The sequence below is a fragment of the Sorex fumeus genome, unplaced genomic scaffold, assembly GCF_029834395.1.
Source record: "Sorex fumeus unplaced genomic scaffold, SorFum_2.1 ptg000095l, whole genome shotgun sequence".
Lineage (NCBI taxonomy): Eukaryota > Metazoa > Chordata > Mammalia > Eulipotyphla > Soricidae > Sorex > Sorex fumeus.
Genome location: NW_026606152.1, coordinates 14,175,603 through 14,192,186, shown reverse-complemented (window position 1 = coordinate 14,192,186; position 16,584 = coordinate 14,175,603). Strand labels below are relative to the sequence as shown.

Below are 16,584 nucleotides of genomic sequence, written 5' to 3'. Positions count from 1 at the left end.
AATGGGATGCTGGGAATCGAACCCGGGTTGGCCGCGTGCAAGGCAAACTCCCTACCCGCTGTCCTATCACTCCAGCCCCACGGGGTAGATTTCTGCGGGAACCCACTAACAACTGCGTCCCGCTAGGATTCTTGCCTTCTTGAGCCAGCCCGGCTTGGCCAAGTCAGACCACTTCTGTAGACTCAGGAGTGTCGCTGTGGAGGGAGTTGGCCACGTAATTGTCCCCAAGCTTACAGCCCTGAAATCTGTGGACACCACCGGAATATAAAACAAGGCTTTCATTTTTATGCAGACTTATGAGTTTTTGAGCACAGTGCTATGTCGTTCCTGTGTACAAAATATTTTATGAATTTCAAAAGCAAGCTAGGTGTCAACACCAAAAAGAATGGAAACTTTGGGGAATTGAATTATGGGTCAGTTCACTGGTCCAGGTAATGGTTGATTGTTCCTGAGCGCAGTTGGCATATTTGGACTTGTGCTCTCTATTGCCACTGCTGCTAATGCCATAGCTGTGGGTCACCCTCACTCTTGCTTGTGGTGCTGGGCACGGTCACCTGCTCTTTTCAGTTATGGTTGACACCCCACTGTCTGTGGTGCAGGGGTGTGTGTATGTATGTGGGGGGAGGAATACCCTCTTATAGCGCCAGGGCTGAGCCTCCAGAACTCACAAGGGATCCAATTCTCAACCTGATGTTTGCAAGGCAGTGTTTTTTATTTGTTTTGGTTGTATCTTATTTTTTGTATTTATTTTATTTTATTTTATTTTTTTGTATTTATTTTTGCCTTTCATCATTGACCCACCCCCAGCCTCTTGTGCTTTCCATCTCACGCTCGTGTCCTCAGGGGCTCGTTTTGTCTCCACAAGCCAAGCGGTGAGGCTCCCTAGAGATCATGCAGGCAGTGCTGGGAGTTGACTCCAGCTGCCAGATCAGAGGAATGCATGCCACCGCTGCCCCCTTTGTCCTCATCCAAGGCATCACAGATCATACTTGAGCTATTCTGCTGAGTTCTTTGCCTCTTTGCATGGGTGAACTTGCGTGTCTAAGAGTTTTCCACCCATCCCACACTGGTTAAAGAGTTGCAGTGCTCAGTAGGATAGCCAGGAAGTGGGAACAACCCACCTGCCTCTAATTCGCACTTCTCTTCTTTCCTGAGGCCAAGGCAAGGCCCTGACACCACCATATGGGTGTCAGGGCGTGGCCTCTGGCAAGGCAAACACCTACGTGCTGTACTCTGGCTCAGGCCTCAAGGAGTGCGTTAATTCCTTCACATTCCCCCCACTCCCCGCACTCACAGCAGTGTAGAGGGTCCGTGGAACGCTGGAGCGGAGGAGGCACAACAGGCTCTGCCTCCATCGCCCTTACCTGCGGGGGCAGGAGCTTGGCTCCTGGAGGCAGGGCTCCAGTGTCTGCCTCTGCAGGCTGGGATGTCCTGGATTAAATACGTTGCTCATGTGATATCCTTTATCTCTTTTCAGCACTCAGCTCTTGTCCAGGATCACCATTTCCAGAACCACTATTACAGTGGCCCATTCTTTGATCTAACTGCACTTTCCCACAACTTGTGGCCAACTTCCTACTATAAACAAATCTTCCCAGTAGTCTTTTCTATGTCTTTTACAATTTTTTTAAATTAGTGAAACACCATCAGGTACAATTGTGGACTTACAAGATTTTATGCTTGGGTTTCAGTTATACAATGACAGAGTACCCATCCCTCCAGCAGTGCCCATTCTCCACCACCAAGGATCCCAGTATCCCTCTCACCCCCCATCCCCACATCCCACCGTTCCTCTGTGGCAGGGCATTCCCTTTTGTTCTCTCTCTCCTTTTGGGTGCTGATGTTTGCAAAAGAGACATTGAGTGGCAATCATGTTAGGTTTATAGTCTACTTTCAGCATGCATCTTCCATCCTGGGAGGATCCTCCCAACACCCTTTACTTGGTGTTCCCTTCGCTATCTGAGCTACCTTTTCCCCTAACATGTGAGGCTGGCCTTCAAGGCATGGAGTGAACCTCCTGGTACTTATCTCTACTATTTTTGGATGTTAGTATCCCATTTTGTTACTTTATATTTCCCAGATGAATGCAATATTTCTATGTCTGTCCCTCTCTTTCTGACTCATTTCACTTAGCATCATACTTTCCATGTAGTACCACTTGTATGTAAATTTCATGACTTCATCTTTTCTAACAGCTGCATAGTACATTGTGTAGATGTTCCAAAGTTTCTTTAACCAGTCATCTATTCTCAGCCACTTGGGTTTTGTTCCAGATTTTGGCTATTGTGAACTGTGCAACAATGAACATAGAAATGCAGATGTCATTTAGACTATACTTTTTTGCCTCTCTGGGATATATTCCCAGGAGTGGTATTGCTGGGTCAAATGAGAGCTCAATTTCTAATTTTTTGAGAAGCGTCCATACTGTTTTTCAAAAGGGCTGAACCAGTCAGCATTCTTGCCGACAGTGAAGGAGAGTTCCTTTCTCCCCACATCCGCGCCAGCATCGGTTGCTTTTGTTCTTTTGGATGTGGGCCAGTCTCTGTGGTGTGAGATGATATCTCATTGTTGTTTTGATCTGCATCTCCCTGATGATTAGTGATGAGCATTTTATCATGTGCCTTTTTGCCATTCAGATTTTTTTTTGAGAAAGTTTCTGTTCATTTCTTTGCCCCATTTTTTGATGGGGTTGGATGTTTTCTTCTTTGAGACATAAATGTGTAAAGTATTTGTAGTAGGTGGCACTATCACTTGTGCTTCTATTTTTGTTGATTTCCCTGTCATCTAACTCCATGCTTCTACAACTAGGTCTGAATCACACGCACATAAGAACCAAATATGCCTATTGTGCTGTCCCAATATCCCACATTTTTCCTATTTTTCCAATTTATTATTATTAAGTTAAAAATAAATGTGTTATTGTTTCTAAGAGTAGATAACACTCACTCATCGGCTCTAATTTTTTAGTCACTCACACTGTTATGCTATTTCTCAGTCTATACTCTCCAGTCCAACTCAGTAATTTGGTTTCTACCGTCACACTGAGGGTCTGGTTCTGAGGAAGATGCCTCTGCAGCTCCATGAAAGTTTGGGGATGGGGAGTGTCAATGGGCTTCTCCCCCTGAAGATAAACTAGATACCCTTCTTAAAGTAAGCAAGTGCAAGTTTTTCTATGATTTCCCTAAAATCTTCACTCTCCCTTTGTATCTTCATTGATCCATCATTTACTTTAGTCCATGCCCAGGAATACTTTGACCTTCCCATGGTCCATTTCTTTGACTCTAAAGTCTTTTGCCTTCTCCCTTTGAGATATTACTGCCAATTTCTAGTTTGCTGGTAGTACTCTCCTATTCACTCTCTTTCACTTAGAGTGTCAATGGTTTCAAGGAATTTGAGATGGGATAGTAAGTGTCAAAGTGGTTGAAGTGTATCTTAATAAAATAGACCCTGTCTTCAGATGTCTAAATGCTATCTTAAGTAGTAAACCATTTAAATCTATTTTACTTGCTATCTTAGATGTTGGTTGGGTTCCATTTCTTGTGTATTTGAAAACAGTTTCTGTGTCTTAGAATTTCGATGGTTATGGACATGGATAATAAAATGGAAATAGCAGACAAAGAAAAAAAACAAAAAAACTCTGCTCTAAGAAAAGAAAAAAATTGCTGCCACACAATACATCTGGATAGGATCATGCTGAGTGAAGTCAGCAGAGGTACAGATGCAGAATGATCTCTCAATCTGTGGGATATAGAGAGACAGAGTAAGGGAATAACAAATGCCCAAAGACAAGGCACCTGAGAATGGGTCTCCGAACTGAGCTGAATGAGTGGTATAGGGTTTGGGGAGTCTGTAATCAAAAGTCTTCCCCAAAACAAAAGTCCAGATGGATTCACTAGCGAATTCTTCCAAACATTTAAAGAGGACCTATTGCCAGTTCTCTTCAAGCTTTTCCAGGAAATTAAGGAAACTGAAACACTCCCAAAGAGTTTCTATGAGGCACATATCACCCTAATACCAAAAGCAAACAAACACCACAAAAAGAAAATTACAGGCTACTATCTCTGATGAGCACGGATGCGAAGATCCTCGACAAAATATTAGCAAATAGAATTCAACAACTAATCAAAAAGATCATATGCCACGACCAAGTGGGATTCATCCCGGTGATGCAAGGATAGTTTAACATTCAGAAGTCAATCAACATAATCCATTATATCAATAAAAGAAAAGATAAAAACCATATGATCATATCAATAGATACAGAGAAAGCATTTGACACGATCCAGCACCCGTTTATGATGAAAACTCTCACCAAAATGGGTATAGAAGGGACCGTCCTCAATATAGTCAAAGCCACCTATCAAAAGCCTATGCCAAACATTATCCTCAATGGGGAAAAACTAAGAGCCTTCCCTCCAAGATCAGGGACAAGACAAGGATGCCCACTCTCACCACTTCTGTTCAATATAGTACTGGAAGTCCTTGCAATAGCAGTTAGGCAAGAAAAAGATATTAAGGGCATCCAGATAGGAAAGTAAGAAATCAAGCTCTCACTATTCGCAGATGATATGATACTATATTTAGAGAACCCCAAAGCTTCTACCAAGAAACTCCTCTCCTAGAAACAATAGAACTGTATAGTAAAGTCGCAGGCTATAAAATCAATACCATCCCATATGGTCCCCCAAGCACCGCCAGGAGTAATTCCTGAGTGCAGAGCTAGGAATAACCCCTGGGCATCGCTGGGTGTGACCCAAAAAGCAAAAAAAAAAAAAAAAAAAAAAAAAAGGAAAAGAAAGAAAGAAAAGAAAAATAGCTCTTCCCTGCCATGTGCCAGGTGTAGCCTTCAGTGCTTCCCTATACTAACTTAATTTCCATATATTAATTAACTTAATTTCCACATATTAACTTAATTGCCATATATTAATAACTTCATTTTACATTTTAATTGATTTAATTTCCATATGTTAATTCACGTAAGCAAGGGTGAAGAGGCTCTTTCAGCATGTCCTTTTTATAGATGAGAAGTGCAAAATGCAGAGAAGCTGCATCAGCCATGCAGCCAGTAATATGTCTTCTTCCCTGAGACTCTGCAGAGGCTGCAGCTGAGAGCAGAGCCTGCAGGCATCTCCACAGGACTGGCAGCTTAGGAAGGCTTGGCATGATTTGGATTCTGCTGGAAGCATGTTCCAGCTCCCATTCCAGAAACCAGACTGTGTGGCCCTATGGATGTTTGGGAAGGATGCAGAGAGTTTTAGAAAGTATCAAAAAACATCCACAAATTTTGATGGGGCTGGTGAAATTTGTAGAACGGATAGCTTTCACACTCTGCACAGAAGAGCAGTGACTAAGACCCGTTGAAAGGTCAATGAGCATAGCAATTAACAGCCTTTTCAAAAACATTTTGAGCCTGGCATGTACACACAGTTGGGAAATTTCATGCTGTTTTACAGATTTTTGAGTTGCCTTGCCACCTGGGGGAGATCTGGGAGCTCTGGGTTCATGCTGCCAAAGGTGGTTGCAATCCAAGTGGGGTAGCAAGTGATCACCCACTCTGCACACCCAGAGCTCCCCCCATTCAGATGTGGTGCCCACTTGCACTCTCATAGCCTTGGCAAGAGAGACTGAAGGCTGGTCCTGTCAGAACCCTCTTCTTTGCACACACCACGCAGAACTCTCCACGGCACCGGGACTCACGCCTCACACAGAAGGGACTTAGCAGGGCAAATTCTGGCAAGTCTTTTTTTTTTCTTTTTAGGTCACACCCAGTGATGCACAGGGGTTACTCCTGGCTTTGCACTCAGGAATTACTCCTGGCAGTGTTCAGGGGACCATATGGGATGCTAGGAATTGAAGCCAGGTCGGCTGCGTGCAAGGCAAACGCCCTACCTGCTGTACTATTGCTCCAGCCCCAAATTCAGGCAAGTCTTGAAAGTTGTACCAATTACCTTTTTTCTGTAGCTGTTGCTTTGGCAGTTTTCTCTTGGTTTCTGTGTCTTCCTAAAGAGACAGACAACATGACAAGGAGGGAGGGGAAGAGGGAGAACATTCCCCATTGTCTCTCCCTGAGTGAACATCCTCTAGCCAGGAAACACCATCCCAACCCCTGCCGAGAGCAGCTCACTGTGTGCCTGGCCTGCTCTCCCTCTCTCTCTGCTGTGGTGCTGGCAGGTGGTTGGTGGCATGTTCTGCACCATTAGGAACACATTTAGCTGTCACTGAGCCACTACCTTTAGACATGTCGCTGAGGTGCTGCTGCACGCAGGGTGCTACTGCTCTCAAAGTCAAGGTGATGGGCTGGAGAGAGAGTATAGCAGGGAGGGCATGTGCCTAGCATACAGCTGCCCTGGTTCAGTCCAGGGCACTGCATAAGGTTCCCTGATCCTGGCCAGGAGTGACCCCTGTACACAGAGTCAGAAGCGAGCCCTGAGCACTGCCCTACCACAAAACAGACCCGAAATGCTGAAATGGAAATCATACATCAGCTCTTGGTTCTGCAGTAGCAAAATTGCTGAAATTTGCATGAGAAAGAAAGTAGAAATGAAAACATACTGTAAATATTGCTTAGGATGCCACTGACTTAAATTACAACAGCTCTTGGAAAATCCCTACCAAGTACCACCCCTGTCTCTGGGCCAGAGCTATTGATGAGCTAAAATGGCACCCGGAGGCAAATTGTGGGCATAACAGCCAGTCTGCTGGGTGGGCGGGAACCCGGGGAGGGCAGCCCAGGTCCTCTGCTGCCATTCAATTCGGAGATTTAGTCTTGGAACACACATACTGAGGGCCTTGTTTGTGGAAGTTCTTGGTCACCAGGATTCCATCTGGAGTAGGCAGGGCAGACTGCACTGGGTACCCCAATGATATTGCTGCTTATGGGGCCTGGAGAGATCTCTGGTCCTGTGGTGTCGTCTGGGACTTGCCTCTGCGTCTCTGAGCCAGGGCTGTGGATGCGCTATGATCCATATTACAGAATTTTCAGCAGATTTTATCTTGGTGAGGTCCATCCTGAGACGGTGGAGTCAGGCTGGGGGTATGGTGGCGATTTTGGATTGTGGCAACAAGTGGCTGGCAGGGACTCTGCTTGGGCAGGCACAGGCCAACCCGCCCCCTCCAATTTACTTCAGTCTGCAGCCATGCATGGGTCCGAGTTTAATTGCGGCTTTTGATCTCTTTTGAGATTTTTTTGGGGGTTTCTGAACCAAGACCAGTAGAGCTTACAGGGTGGCACCGTTTCTGCTTCAAAATCCCATGAGAACCTGATTTGGATGTCTTTATATGTTATATGCTCCTCCCAGGCTAATGCACTTAGAAAAAATCATTCTTTTAATAATTCAAACAATAATGTGCCTTGGGCTGGAGCGATAGCACAGCGGGTAGGGCATTTGCCTTGCATGCGGCCGACATGGCTGACCCGGGTTTGATTCTTCCGCCCCTCTCGGAGAGAACGGCAAGCTACCGAGAGTATTTCGCCCGCACGGTAAAACCTGGCAAGCTACCTGTGACGTATTCTATATGCCAAACACAGTAACAACTGTCACAGTGGAGACATTACTGGGCCCACTTGAGCAAATTGATGAACAATGGGAGGACAGTGATGGTGACAATGTGCCTTGGTTTATATATTTTTGCTTTTAGAAATTTTTGACAAATATGGTCAGTCTTTTTCCTTAGTTTTGGGAATATTTCTTTTTATTAGACTTTTCCCCCTTCTTATTTCACTAAAAAAACCAAAACCACCATCACTGCCCCCTCCCCCTCCTTTATTGTTGTTTTGATGACCAGGTCATATATCTGACTGTGATACACATTTTATTTTTGTTAATATTTAGATTTTTTATTAATGAATCACCGTGAGGTACAGTTACAGACTTACAAACTTTTGTGCTTGTGTTTCAGTCATACAATGACTGAGTGCCCATCTCTCCACCAGTGCCCATTTTCCACCACCAATGGTTCCAGCATCCTCCCACCACCCCAACCCTGAAACCCCTACCCCACCCCGCCTCTGTGGCAGAGCATTCACTTTTGTTCTCTCTCTCCTTTTGGGTGTTGTGGTTTGCAATATAGGTATTAAGTGACCATCATGTTCAGTCTATAGTCTACTTTTAGCTCGCATCTCGCATCCCAAGCGGGTCCTCCTAGCTCCCTTTACTTGGTGGTCCCTTCTCTGTCTAAGCTGCCTTTCCCCTCCAGCATGAGGCCAGCTTCTAAGCTATAGAGCAATCCTCCTTGTATTTAATCTCTACTATTCTTGGGTGTTAGTCTCCCATTCTGTTACTTTATATTCCACCCACGCTCTCCCCCTGGGAAGCACCGCTGGCTGGGAGTCCTGGGGCTCCTGGGAGCCCGGGGAGGTAACCCTCGTTGACACGCAGCTCAGCCGTTCCTGACACGTCTCCTCCCCAGCCGCACTGGCCGGAGGGAATTGCTCGGGAAAGGCCATGACATTGGGAGGATCGCAGCTGCGGGCTGTGACGCCTTCCTCTTGAGCAACCGACAATGAATGACGATACGGAAACGGACTCCAAAGAGAGTGGCAAGTATGAAGACGACTTTGAGAAAGATCTGGAGTGGCTGATTAACGAGAAAGATCCCAGTGAAAACGGCGGGGCAGAGGCGGAGGAGGAGTGTGTGAGCTACCAAGCGGGCGAGGGGCTGGCGAACACTTAGCGTTTCGGAAGCGATCCTTGAACCGCACATCCCTAGGCGAGGCAGTAACCAGTGTTCCCAGCACCGTCCCAGAGACGAGAAAACTAAGGTGTAAATGGGGTATCCCAAAGCACAGGGCTGTTTGGTGAGAGAGCTGGAAATAAGATAGCACTTTCAATAAAGCCAAGAGCAGGAGCTGGAGCAAGAGCACAGCGGGGAGGGCGTTGGCCTTGCATGTGGCCGACCGGGGTTTGATCCCCAGCATCCTAGAGGGTCCCTGAGCACCGCCAGGAGTAATTCCGAGCACATAGCCAGGAGTAACCCCTGTGCATTGCCGGGTGTGACCCAAAAATCAAATAGCCAAAAAAAAAAAAGCAGACACTGGGATTGTAAGATTATAGCATCAAGGGCTGGAGCGATAGCACAGCGGTAAGGCGTTTGCCTTACGTGCAGCCAGCCCGGCCGAGCTGGGTTTGATTCCTTCACCCCTCTCGGAGAGCCCAGCAAGCTACCAACAGTATCTCGCCTGCACGGCAAAGCCTGGCAAGCTACCTACCCGTGATGTATTGAATATGCCAAACACAGTAACAACAAGTCTAACAATGGAGACATTACTGGGCCTGCTCGAGAAAATTGATGAACAATGAGAGGACAGTGTTTTTTTTTTTTTAATATATATTCCACACGAGCGCAATCTATGTCTGTTCCTTTCTTTCTGACTCATTTCACTTAACATGACACTTTCCATGTGAATTTCATGACTTCATCTTTTCTAACAGCTGCATAGTATTCCATTGTGTAGATGTACCAGTTTCTTTAACCAGTCATCTGTTCTCGGGCACTCGGTTTTTTTCCAGATTCTGGCTATTGTAAACAGTGCTGCAATGAATATACAAGTGCAGATTTTCTACTATACTTTTTTGCATCTCCGGGACATATTCCCAGAAGTGGTATTGCTGGGTCAAATGGGAGCCAATTTCTAGTCCGTACTGTTTTCCAAAAGGGCTGAACCAGTCAGCATTCCCACCAACAGTGAAGGAGAGTTCCTTTCTCCCCACATCCTCGCTTACACCGGTTGCTTTTGTTCTTTTGGATGTGGGCCAGTTTCTGTGGTGTGAGATGATGTGATACACATTTTAAACTGTGGGGCCAGATTGTGATATTTGTACACTTCCTTGCACACAGAGCTCGGTTCTGTGCTCCATTGTACTTCAGTAGGTGTGGTGCCTGCACACTTAGTTGACAAATATCAAGGCACACAGGCTGTGGTGCTTGTTTGGGTCATTGCAGTGCTCAGCTTCCTGCCATGACATCAGCACGCCTTTTAGTTTTGGTACTTACCAAAGGCTGGGCCTCTTTTATTAGTGGAGGTTGGCCCCTTCACAGCTGTGGTCGAGTGGGAGTGCTCAAAGGGACTACATGTGGTGCTGGGAATCAACGTGGAGTTAGCCCTGTACTCTCTCTCTGGTTTCATTTTGTGGCGTTTATACATTACCTGTCTGGTTTGGCTTGAAATTGCTTGTGGTGCCAGGGAATGCAGGCAGCAAAGATAACAAAATCTTCAGCAGCACATGTGGAATTTGAACTTGTGACATTCTGCCTTGAGCTATTCCCCTGGGCCCTCTCTTCATCTTCTGGCGTACCTATTAGCTATGTGTTTCCTACGACAGATTTGGACTCTTCTGGGCTTTCTTCATTTTTCTTAAGTATCTCCTCTTCCATTTGAATAACTGCTGGAAATTTGTTATCCATTTTACCTAGTTCCTATTGAGCCAGCGTGACACCCATGGGGACTTTCATTTTGTCTATTGTGTTTTGCATGAGTGCTGTGTATCTGTTTTTTTTTTTTTTAATCCAAGCAGGGGACTGGATACTAGAGTGGGGAAGGCACTTGCCCTGCATGCTGCTGACCCGGGTGTGATCCCCAGCACCCATATGATTGCCCGAGCTGGAGTGGAGTGACCCCCTGAGCTCAGAGACAAGACCTGAGGCACCGTCAAATACAGTCCAACATAAGACAAATATCATGGCACCGTGATTTCCATTCTTACAGCTGTTTCAGTACAGTTGGAAGTTTTCCCACACTACCCTCACCAACAGTGTCTACTCCACCACCAACACCCCCAGGTTCTCTCCCAACCCTCAGATGTCTCCTTTGCAGGCACTTTTTTTTTTGCATAGAGTAGATGCACTATAATTATTTTATAAATGAAAATAAAGTCAGAAAAAGTATAATTAGTGATTGCCATATTTTCGTACACTAATTACAAATTGTTTTTATTTAATTAGTGAAGCACCATGAGGTACAGTTATAGACTTATAAATTTTCGTGCTTGGGTTTGTTATACAATGATCAAGTACCCATCCCTCCACCAGTGCCCATCCTCCCCCACCACGGGTTCCAGCATCCCTCCCACCCCCCATCCCCCCGTCTCACCCTGCCTCTGTGGCAGGGCATTCCCCCTTGTTCTCTCTCTCTTCTTTTGGGTACTGTGTTTTGCAAGAGGCACTGAGTGGCAATCATGTTTGGTCTATAGACTACTTTTAACATGCTTCTCCCACCCTGGGAGGGTCCTCACAACACCCTTCATTTGGGGCTCTCTTCTCTATCTGAGCTTCCTTCTCCCCTAGCACCTGTGGCTGGCCTCCAAGTCATGGAGCAAGATTCCTGGTACTAATCTCAGCCATACCTGGGTGTTAGTCTCCCATTTTGTTGCTTTATGTCCCCCAGATGAATGCAATCTTTCTGTCTGTCCCGCTCTTTCTGACTCATTTTGCTTAACATGATACTTTCCATGTAGTACCACTTGTATGTAAATTTCATAACTTCATCTTTTCTAACAGCTACATAGTACTCCATTGTGTAAATGTACCAAAGTTTCTTTAACCAGTCATCTGTTCTCGGGCACTCAGATTCTGGCTATTGTAAAGATTTTTTCCAGATTCTGGCTATTGTAAAGAGTGCTTTTGCAGGCACATTTTAAAATTTGGTTACTGCGGTTTAGATCCTGTTTAGTATTGCTGGCTCTGTAGTTTATATCTATAGATTTATCTATAGATTCACCACATATATACGTTTAGATCTCTATTCTATCTTGGAATTTTATGTTTCAATCCCTGTAGTGAATTTCTCAGCAACTGCATTTCCTGTCTTATTTATTCACTACAGCTACTTAATCTCATCAATTTTAAATGGTCTCTTATTAGATTCCCATTCCCGTGTAAAATGATTTCGGAGGGATTTTTTCTCATTATGTTGTCAGAGTTAACCTTTTGCTGGCATCAACCCCCCCCCCCCCCCCCCCCCCACACACACACCCAGTCCCAAAAGGAGGTGCTATTGCTCTTTCTCTGAAACTGTTGTTTTTCAGGATTTCAGCTATGTTGGAGAAGTCAGCTGTCAGGAGGTTCTTTCAAGTGTTGGTGTGAGGACTAGCCTGAAACCCCTCACTGTCCTCCCTTCTTGTGATCAGATTTACTTTTTGTTTGAGCTCAAGGACTGCTCTGAGGATCTCCTTTGGTTTTATGGCTGCAGATCATTTGCTGCCCAACGCGGTTTACTACAGAGATAGACTTGCCTGGATTTCCAATGAAGAGGTGCAGGGCCTCTGCCTTCTAAGCTTTGCCAGTTTTTCTTTCACATGACCTGAGCTACAGGGCAGAATTTTGTACCCTGCATCTTTAAAGAGGTCCAGTGATAGTGCAGGGAGACGGTAGGGAGGCAGCTTCCTTGCCATTGTCTTGAACAGACAAGTTCATTCTTCTCTAACTTTAATGGGGAATGAGTTGAGAGAAAATACTGATATTTCTGGCAAGAGTTAAGCTTTTTGCCATGGAGGCTGATGGAAGTGGCAGTTAAGCAAGGCACATGGAAATAGGTAAAGAATGCAGGAAAAATTAGATCAGAGATTTTTTTTCCAGTGGGAAGTTTACCTCCAACCCATTGCATTCTTTAGATATCTTGCTTTGCCTTTAAAATGTATTGCACAAAAACAAGTCATTAGGATAAAAATGCCAATTTCATTAGTATCTTGGGCTTTATTGTCTTGAATATTGATTCTCTCTCATGTTAAAAATCCAAGTACTGTTGAGGAAACTGTTAAATTCACTGCATGTGATATTTTAGTATTTCATTTTCTAAGAGGCAGCAAAGAAATGTATACAAATACAATAAACATCTCAAAAAAGAATGATACAACTTTTATTTTCCATGGATTTTGAAGATACTTTTGCTACATACTTTATGTACTTTTATGAGATTATATTTTTTCATCTGTATGAACTTCAACCTTATACAATTTAAAGGTGATGTTTGGTAGTGTATCTATAATCTTTAAAAAGTTTAGAGTTTTTGGAATGTACAGTTTATGAGGTAAAATCAAGATTACATTAAAAGTTTTCTCCTCTGCACTAATTTCGCAGGGAGGCTCAAATGGCGAGTACACTATTAAATGACATTTACTATCAAAAATAGGAGTTCATTTGAGTTACTATGAAAAACATAAGCCACTGTTACTGGCACAGTGGTACATCTTACCATTTTAGACATTCAACTATATATAAATCTCTGGGCTGTTAACACTCAAACTCATTTGTACTGCCAAATGTGGCACTTTAAAGAAGTTTCTAGAAAACAATCGCAATCACTGTTTTGGGGTAAAGTTATCAGCCTATACGTAAGAGATTAAAATTAAATAAAATGTAAACATACAGTATTTTATAGTGACAGATCATTCTTACCACTTGGAAAGGCCAAGTTTATCCGTTTCTTTTTTGAAGGAAGGTTAATGTTTTTTTTCTACAGCACAAATCATTTGACATAAAACAGTTACAATACATGCCCATTCTAATATAAGATTCTTCAGAGTTCTTCGAAGCACAAAACATGTTTTTTCCAAAGACTGACAGAAGTGCTCAGTAATCACTAAAATGCTAAGCTTCAGCAACTAAAAATTAGTGATTCACTATCCTAAAACTCAAATAATAAATTAAAAAGGCTAGTTACAAGTGTTTTTACAGATAACAGATGTGATAAAACAAGACTTTTAGATAGTTTCATTACAAACTATTATTACTGGCAGTCATTGACATCTATGCGAGATGTACAATATGACACTTGACAAAATTCAATCTGGTCATCCAATAACTCACAAATGCAAGCTCACAATACATTAACGAATTATGCAATTGCAAAGTGCTCTAATGCAACATTAACCACATGCAATCAACAATTTGGAACAGTATCCAAACAGACATTACATTAAACAATTTTTCAAGAAAGAAAGCAGCTTGAAGTTTACTGGTGCAAATTAATTTTGTCTTCAGATTTGGTGCCCCAAACAGAAAAGTTAGGTTTGATTATGAATTCTGACGGTGATGGCAGTAGTTATATGGAAGAAGCAGCAAACTTATGGGAGTTCTTAAAAAATTAGGTACATCAGGTAGGTGAAGTGAGAGCATGTATGTGTGTATATATATATATATTTCTACACTTGGTATGTATAGTTTATATATATGCCATATGTGTATGCCATGTACTTGTGCACATACATATGGTTCCAAGGCTCCTACGATCCAATCAAGTAAGTTTGAAATTCAGTTAATTATGATTACTCTTTAAAAGGTAACCTATCTAAAAGTACTCTGGTTCTTTCCATGTTCTCAGAATGGGAAGAGATACTTTTGGAGTAAACATTAAATTATTTTTTAGGCCAAGTAAACTTGTGCTTTCTCTGAAAGTGACTCATCTGTGAATTCATGTATATATACGTGTGATGAAGAACTCCACATTTATCAAACAAGAAGCTTCTTTTTCCATGTATAGTCTTTCATTCAGTCTGTCTGCTAAGCCCCTTCAGTTACTCACATAATCCCACTTACCAAGCCCCTCCAGTTAGTCATCATAATCCCACTTACCAAATAATTAAGACAAATGAGGAGGTAGAAATATAGCACTAGATTGCTTTCACAGCATCAGACTTTAACATTTTTCTATAGCATGTTAGTGTAAGTTTTAGTCATTCTGAATTTTTTCACTTGGTGGAATCTTCGTAAAGCACTCAGATCAGGTTATCACCGTTACACTCATGCTGACTGGTCAAAATTATGAATTGTATATCGTTTGCCTCTTAGGAAGTTTTACAAGAAGGCATGTCCAAAAATAAAAATAAAAAAAGGAAAGAAAAGTTCTAACCAAATAACAAAAAAAAAGAGAAAAAAAGAAAATTGCTATTTCTGCGGCTTGCATTTGAATAAGGTGCCAGCCTCTACCTAACAACATAGCACTGAAAATGGCAAAACTGATATGCTCTAGTCTCAATGCCAGTGCTAAATGCCACTGTTTTTGTAAAAGCAATACAGAAATAATTTTAGTACGCAACAAAATAAAATGTACGGCATTAAAAATAAAAGTTGTATTTTCACTTGATTACAAAGTACTGAATGATAAAGGCGATCAAGATGGAGAAGAAAGCGAACAGCACAAGGATGACGGCTGCACACTGCTCATCGCTGAGCGCCCGCCGGGTCCTCGGGCTCTCCACAGTGTCTCTGTGGGTGCTGGCGGGGGGCTCTGTCCTCTGAGAGATGAAAAGCACTGTGGTGCTGTAAGGGCCCACGAGGTCCTGATGCCCCACAGGATCTTGGCACTGGCGAATGGCACACACACGGAAACGATATTCACAGTTCAGCTGAAAGCTTGAATACCGGAAAGAAGAGTCGGGGCCTTTGTAAATCTGTTAGGAACAGGAAAAGAAGAGTCTGAGAACCAGGGAGATCTGGGCTAAAAATGTGACTCTGGTCATGGAAGTGCCACTGTTTTTAATCTTTTAAAATTACTGTGTCTTTAGAAAATTCATCTCCATCAGGGCAGGAGAAATGTAAGGTTCTGGAATCTGCCATCAGAGTACACCAATCAGTTAAGGAGTGAAGGTGCATTCCTAAAGTCGCTGGAGAACAAGCAAAGTTAGTCCATAAGCTGCTGCTTCGTTTTCAGTGTATAAAATCGATCCATTTAAGAAGGAAGTGTTTTAAACATCTCCACTGTATTGTAGCCCAAGCAGGCTGAAGAAAACTGTGGACAAAAGGAACTTTCTATAAGATGTCTACAGCAAATAATCTTACAAACTTAGATAACCTAGAATCACAGAATAGAATTTTAAAACTTGCTTATTCTGCCCATGCCATGAAAGGGAAATAACAAGTGTAGTTCCAAAGACTTTCAATAGTATGCTACTTTAGAGGATATATATTGAAATTGGTCACTTCTAGGGGGCTAGAACTTCTCTACCACTTCACATTCTGTACGATCTTAGACCACTTACCTTAGTACAGTGGACATCACAGTAGTGATTTCATTATGAGAATGACATAAAGTGTGAGAATGAAATAAACTATTTCTTGTTAAAGAACAGAGCTAACATAACGGGAAAGCTCCCATTATTGCCTCCCTCTCCTCACTCAATACACAATACACAAGGCTCACAGGAACGTTACGAACTCGCCCACACCTGGTGGATTAGCAGTCAGATCAACAACGGGAAAAGCAATTTTTGGTACAAATTTACCTGCCTCATATTTTATCTGTGTGGTAAATCTAACTAGTCACAAGAAATATCTTTGCGTCACTTTGCATCTTCAGCACCCAGCATATTAAGATAAAAAAAAAATAGATGATGGTGCTACAGATTCAGGGCAACGGAGAATCCTCCTATGTGCCACAGGAAGCCATCAGCAGCTCCATCCAGCTTCTAGAAGATCCATTACAGAGGGTAAGAATGTTCAGGATCGTTTCCCACCTCGGGTTTTTCCTTCGTTTCTACCTACTAGGATTTGGTTCTTCAAAAGCAGAACAACTTTTAACAAAAAGAATGGATGGGCAAACATTATTCATTTCATTAGGTGGTAAAGGCTGGAGTGACAGCACAGCGGGTA

General features: G+C 43.1%; 1 protein-coding gene across 2 annotated transcripts in view; it reads right to left on the bottom strand.

Moving 5' to 3' along the window:
• Positions 1 to 12,831: 12,831 nt before the first annotated feature.
• The window catches only part of FNDC3A (fibronectin type III domain containing 3A), a 129,302-nt gene continuing 125,549 nt past the window's right edge, over positions 12,832 to 16,584 (bottom strand). For both annotated transcript variants that reach the window (XM_056132756.1, XM_056132757.1), the window contains one exon: positions 12,832 to 15,386. In XM_056132756.1, the coding sequence (XP_055988731.1) occupies positions 15,072 to 15,386 (315 nt within the window). In that variant the 3' untranslated portion in view covers positions 12,832 to 15,071. The remainder of the gene's footprint in view (positions 15,387 to 16,584) is intronic.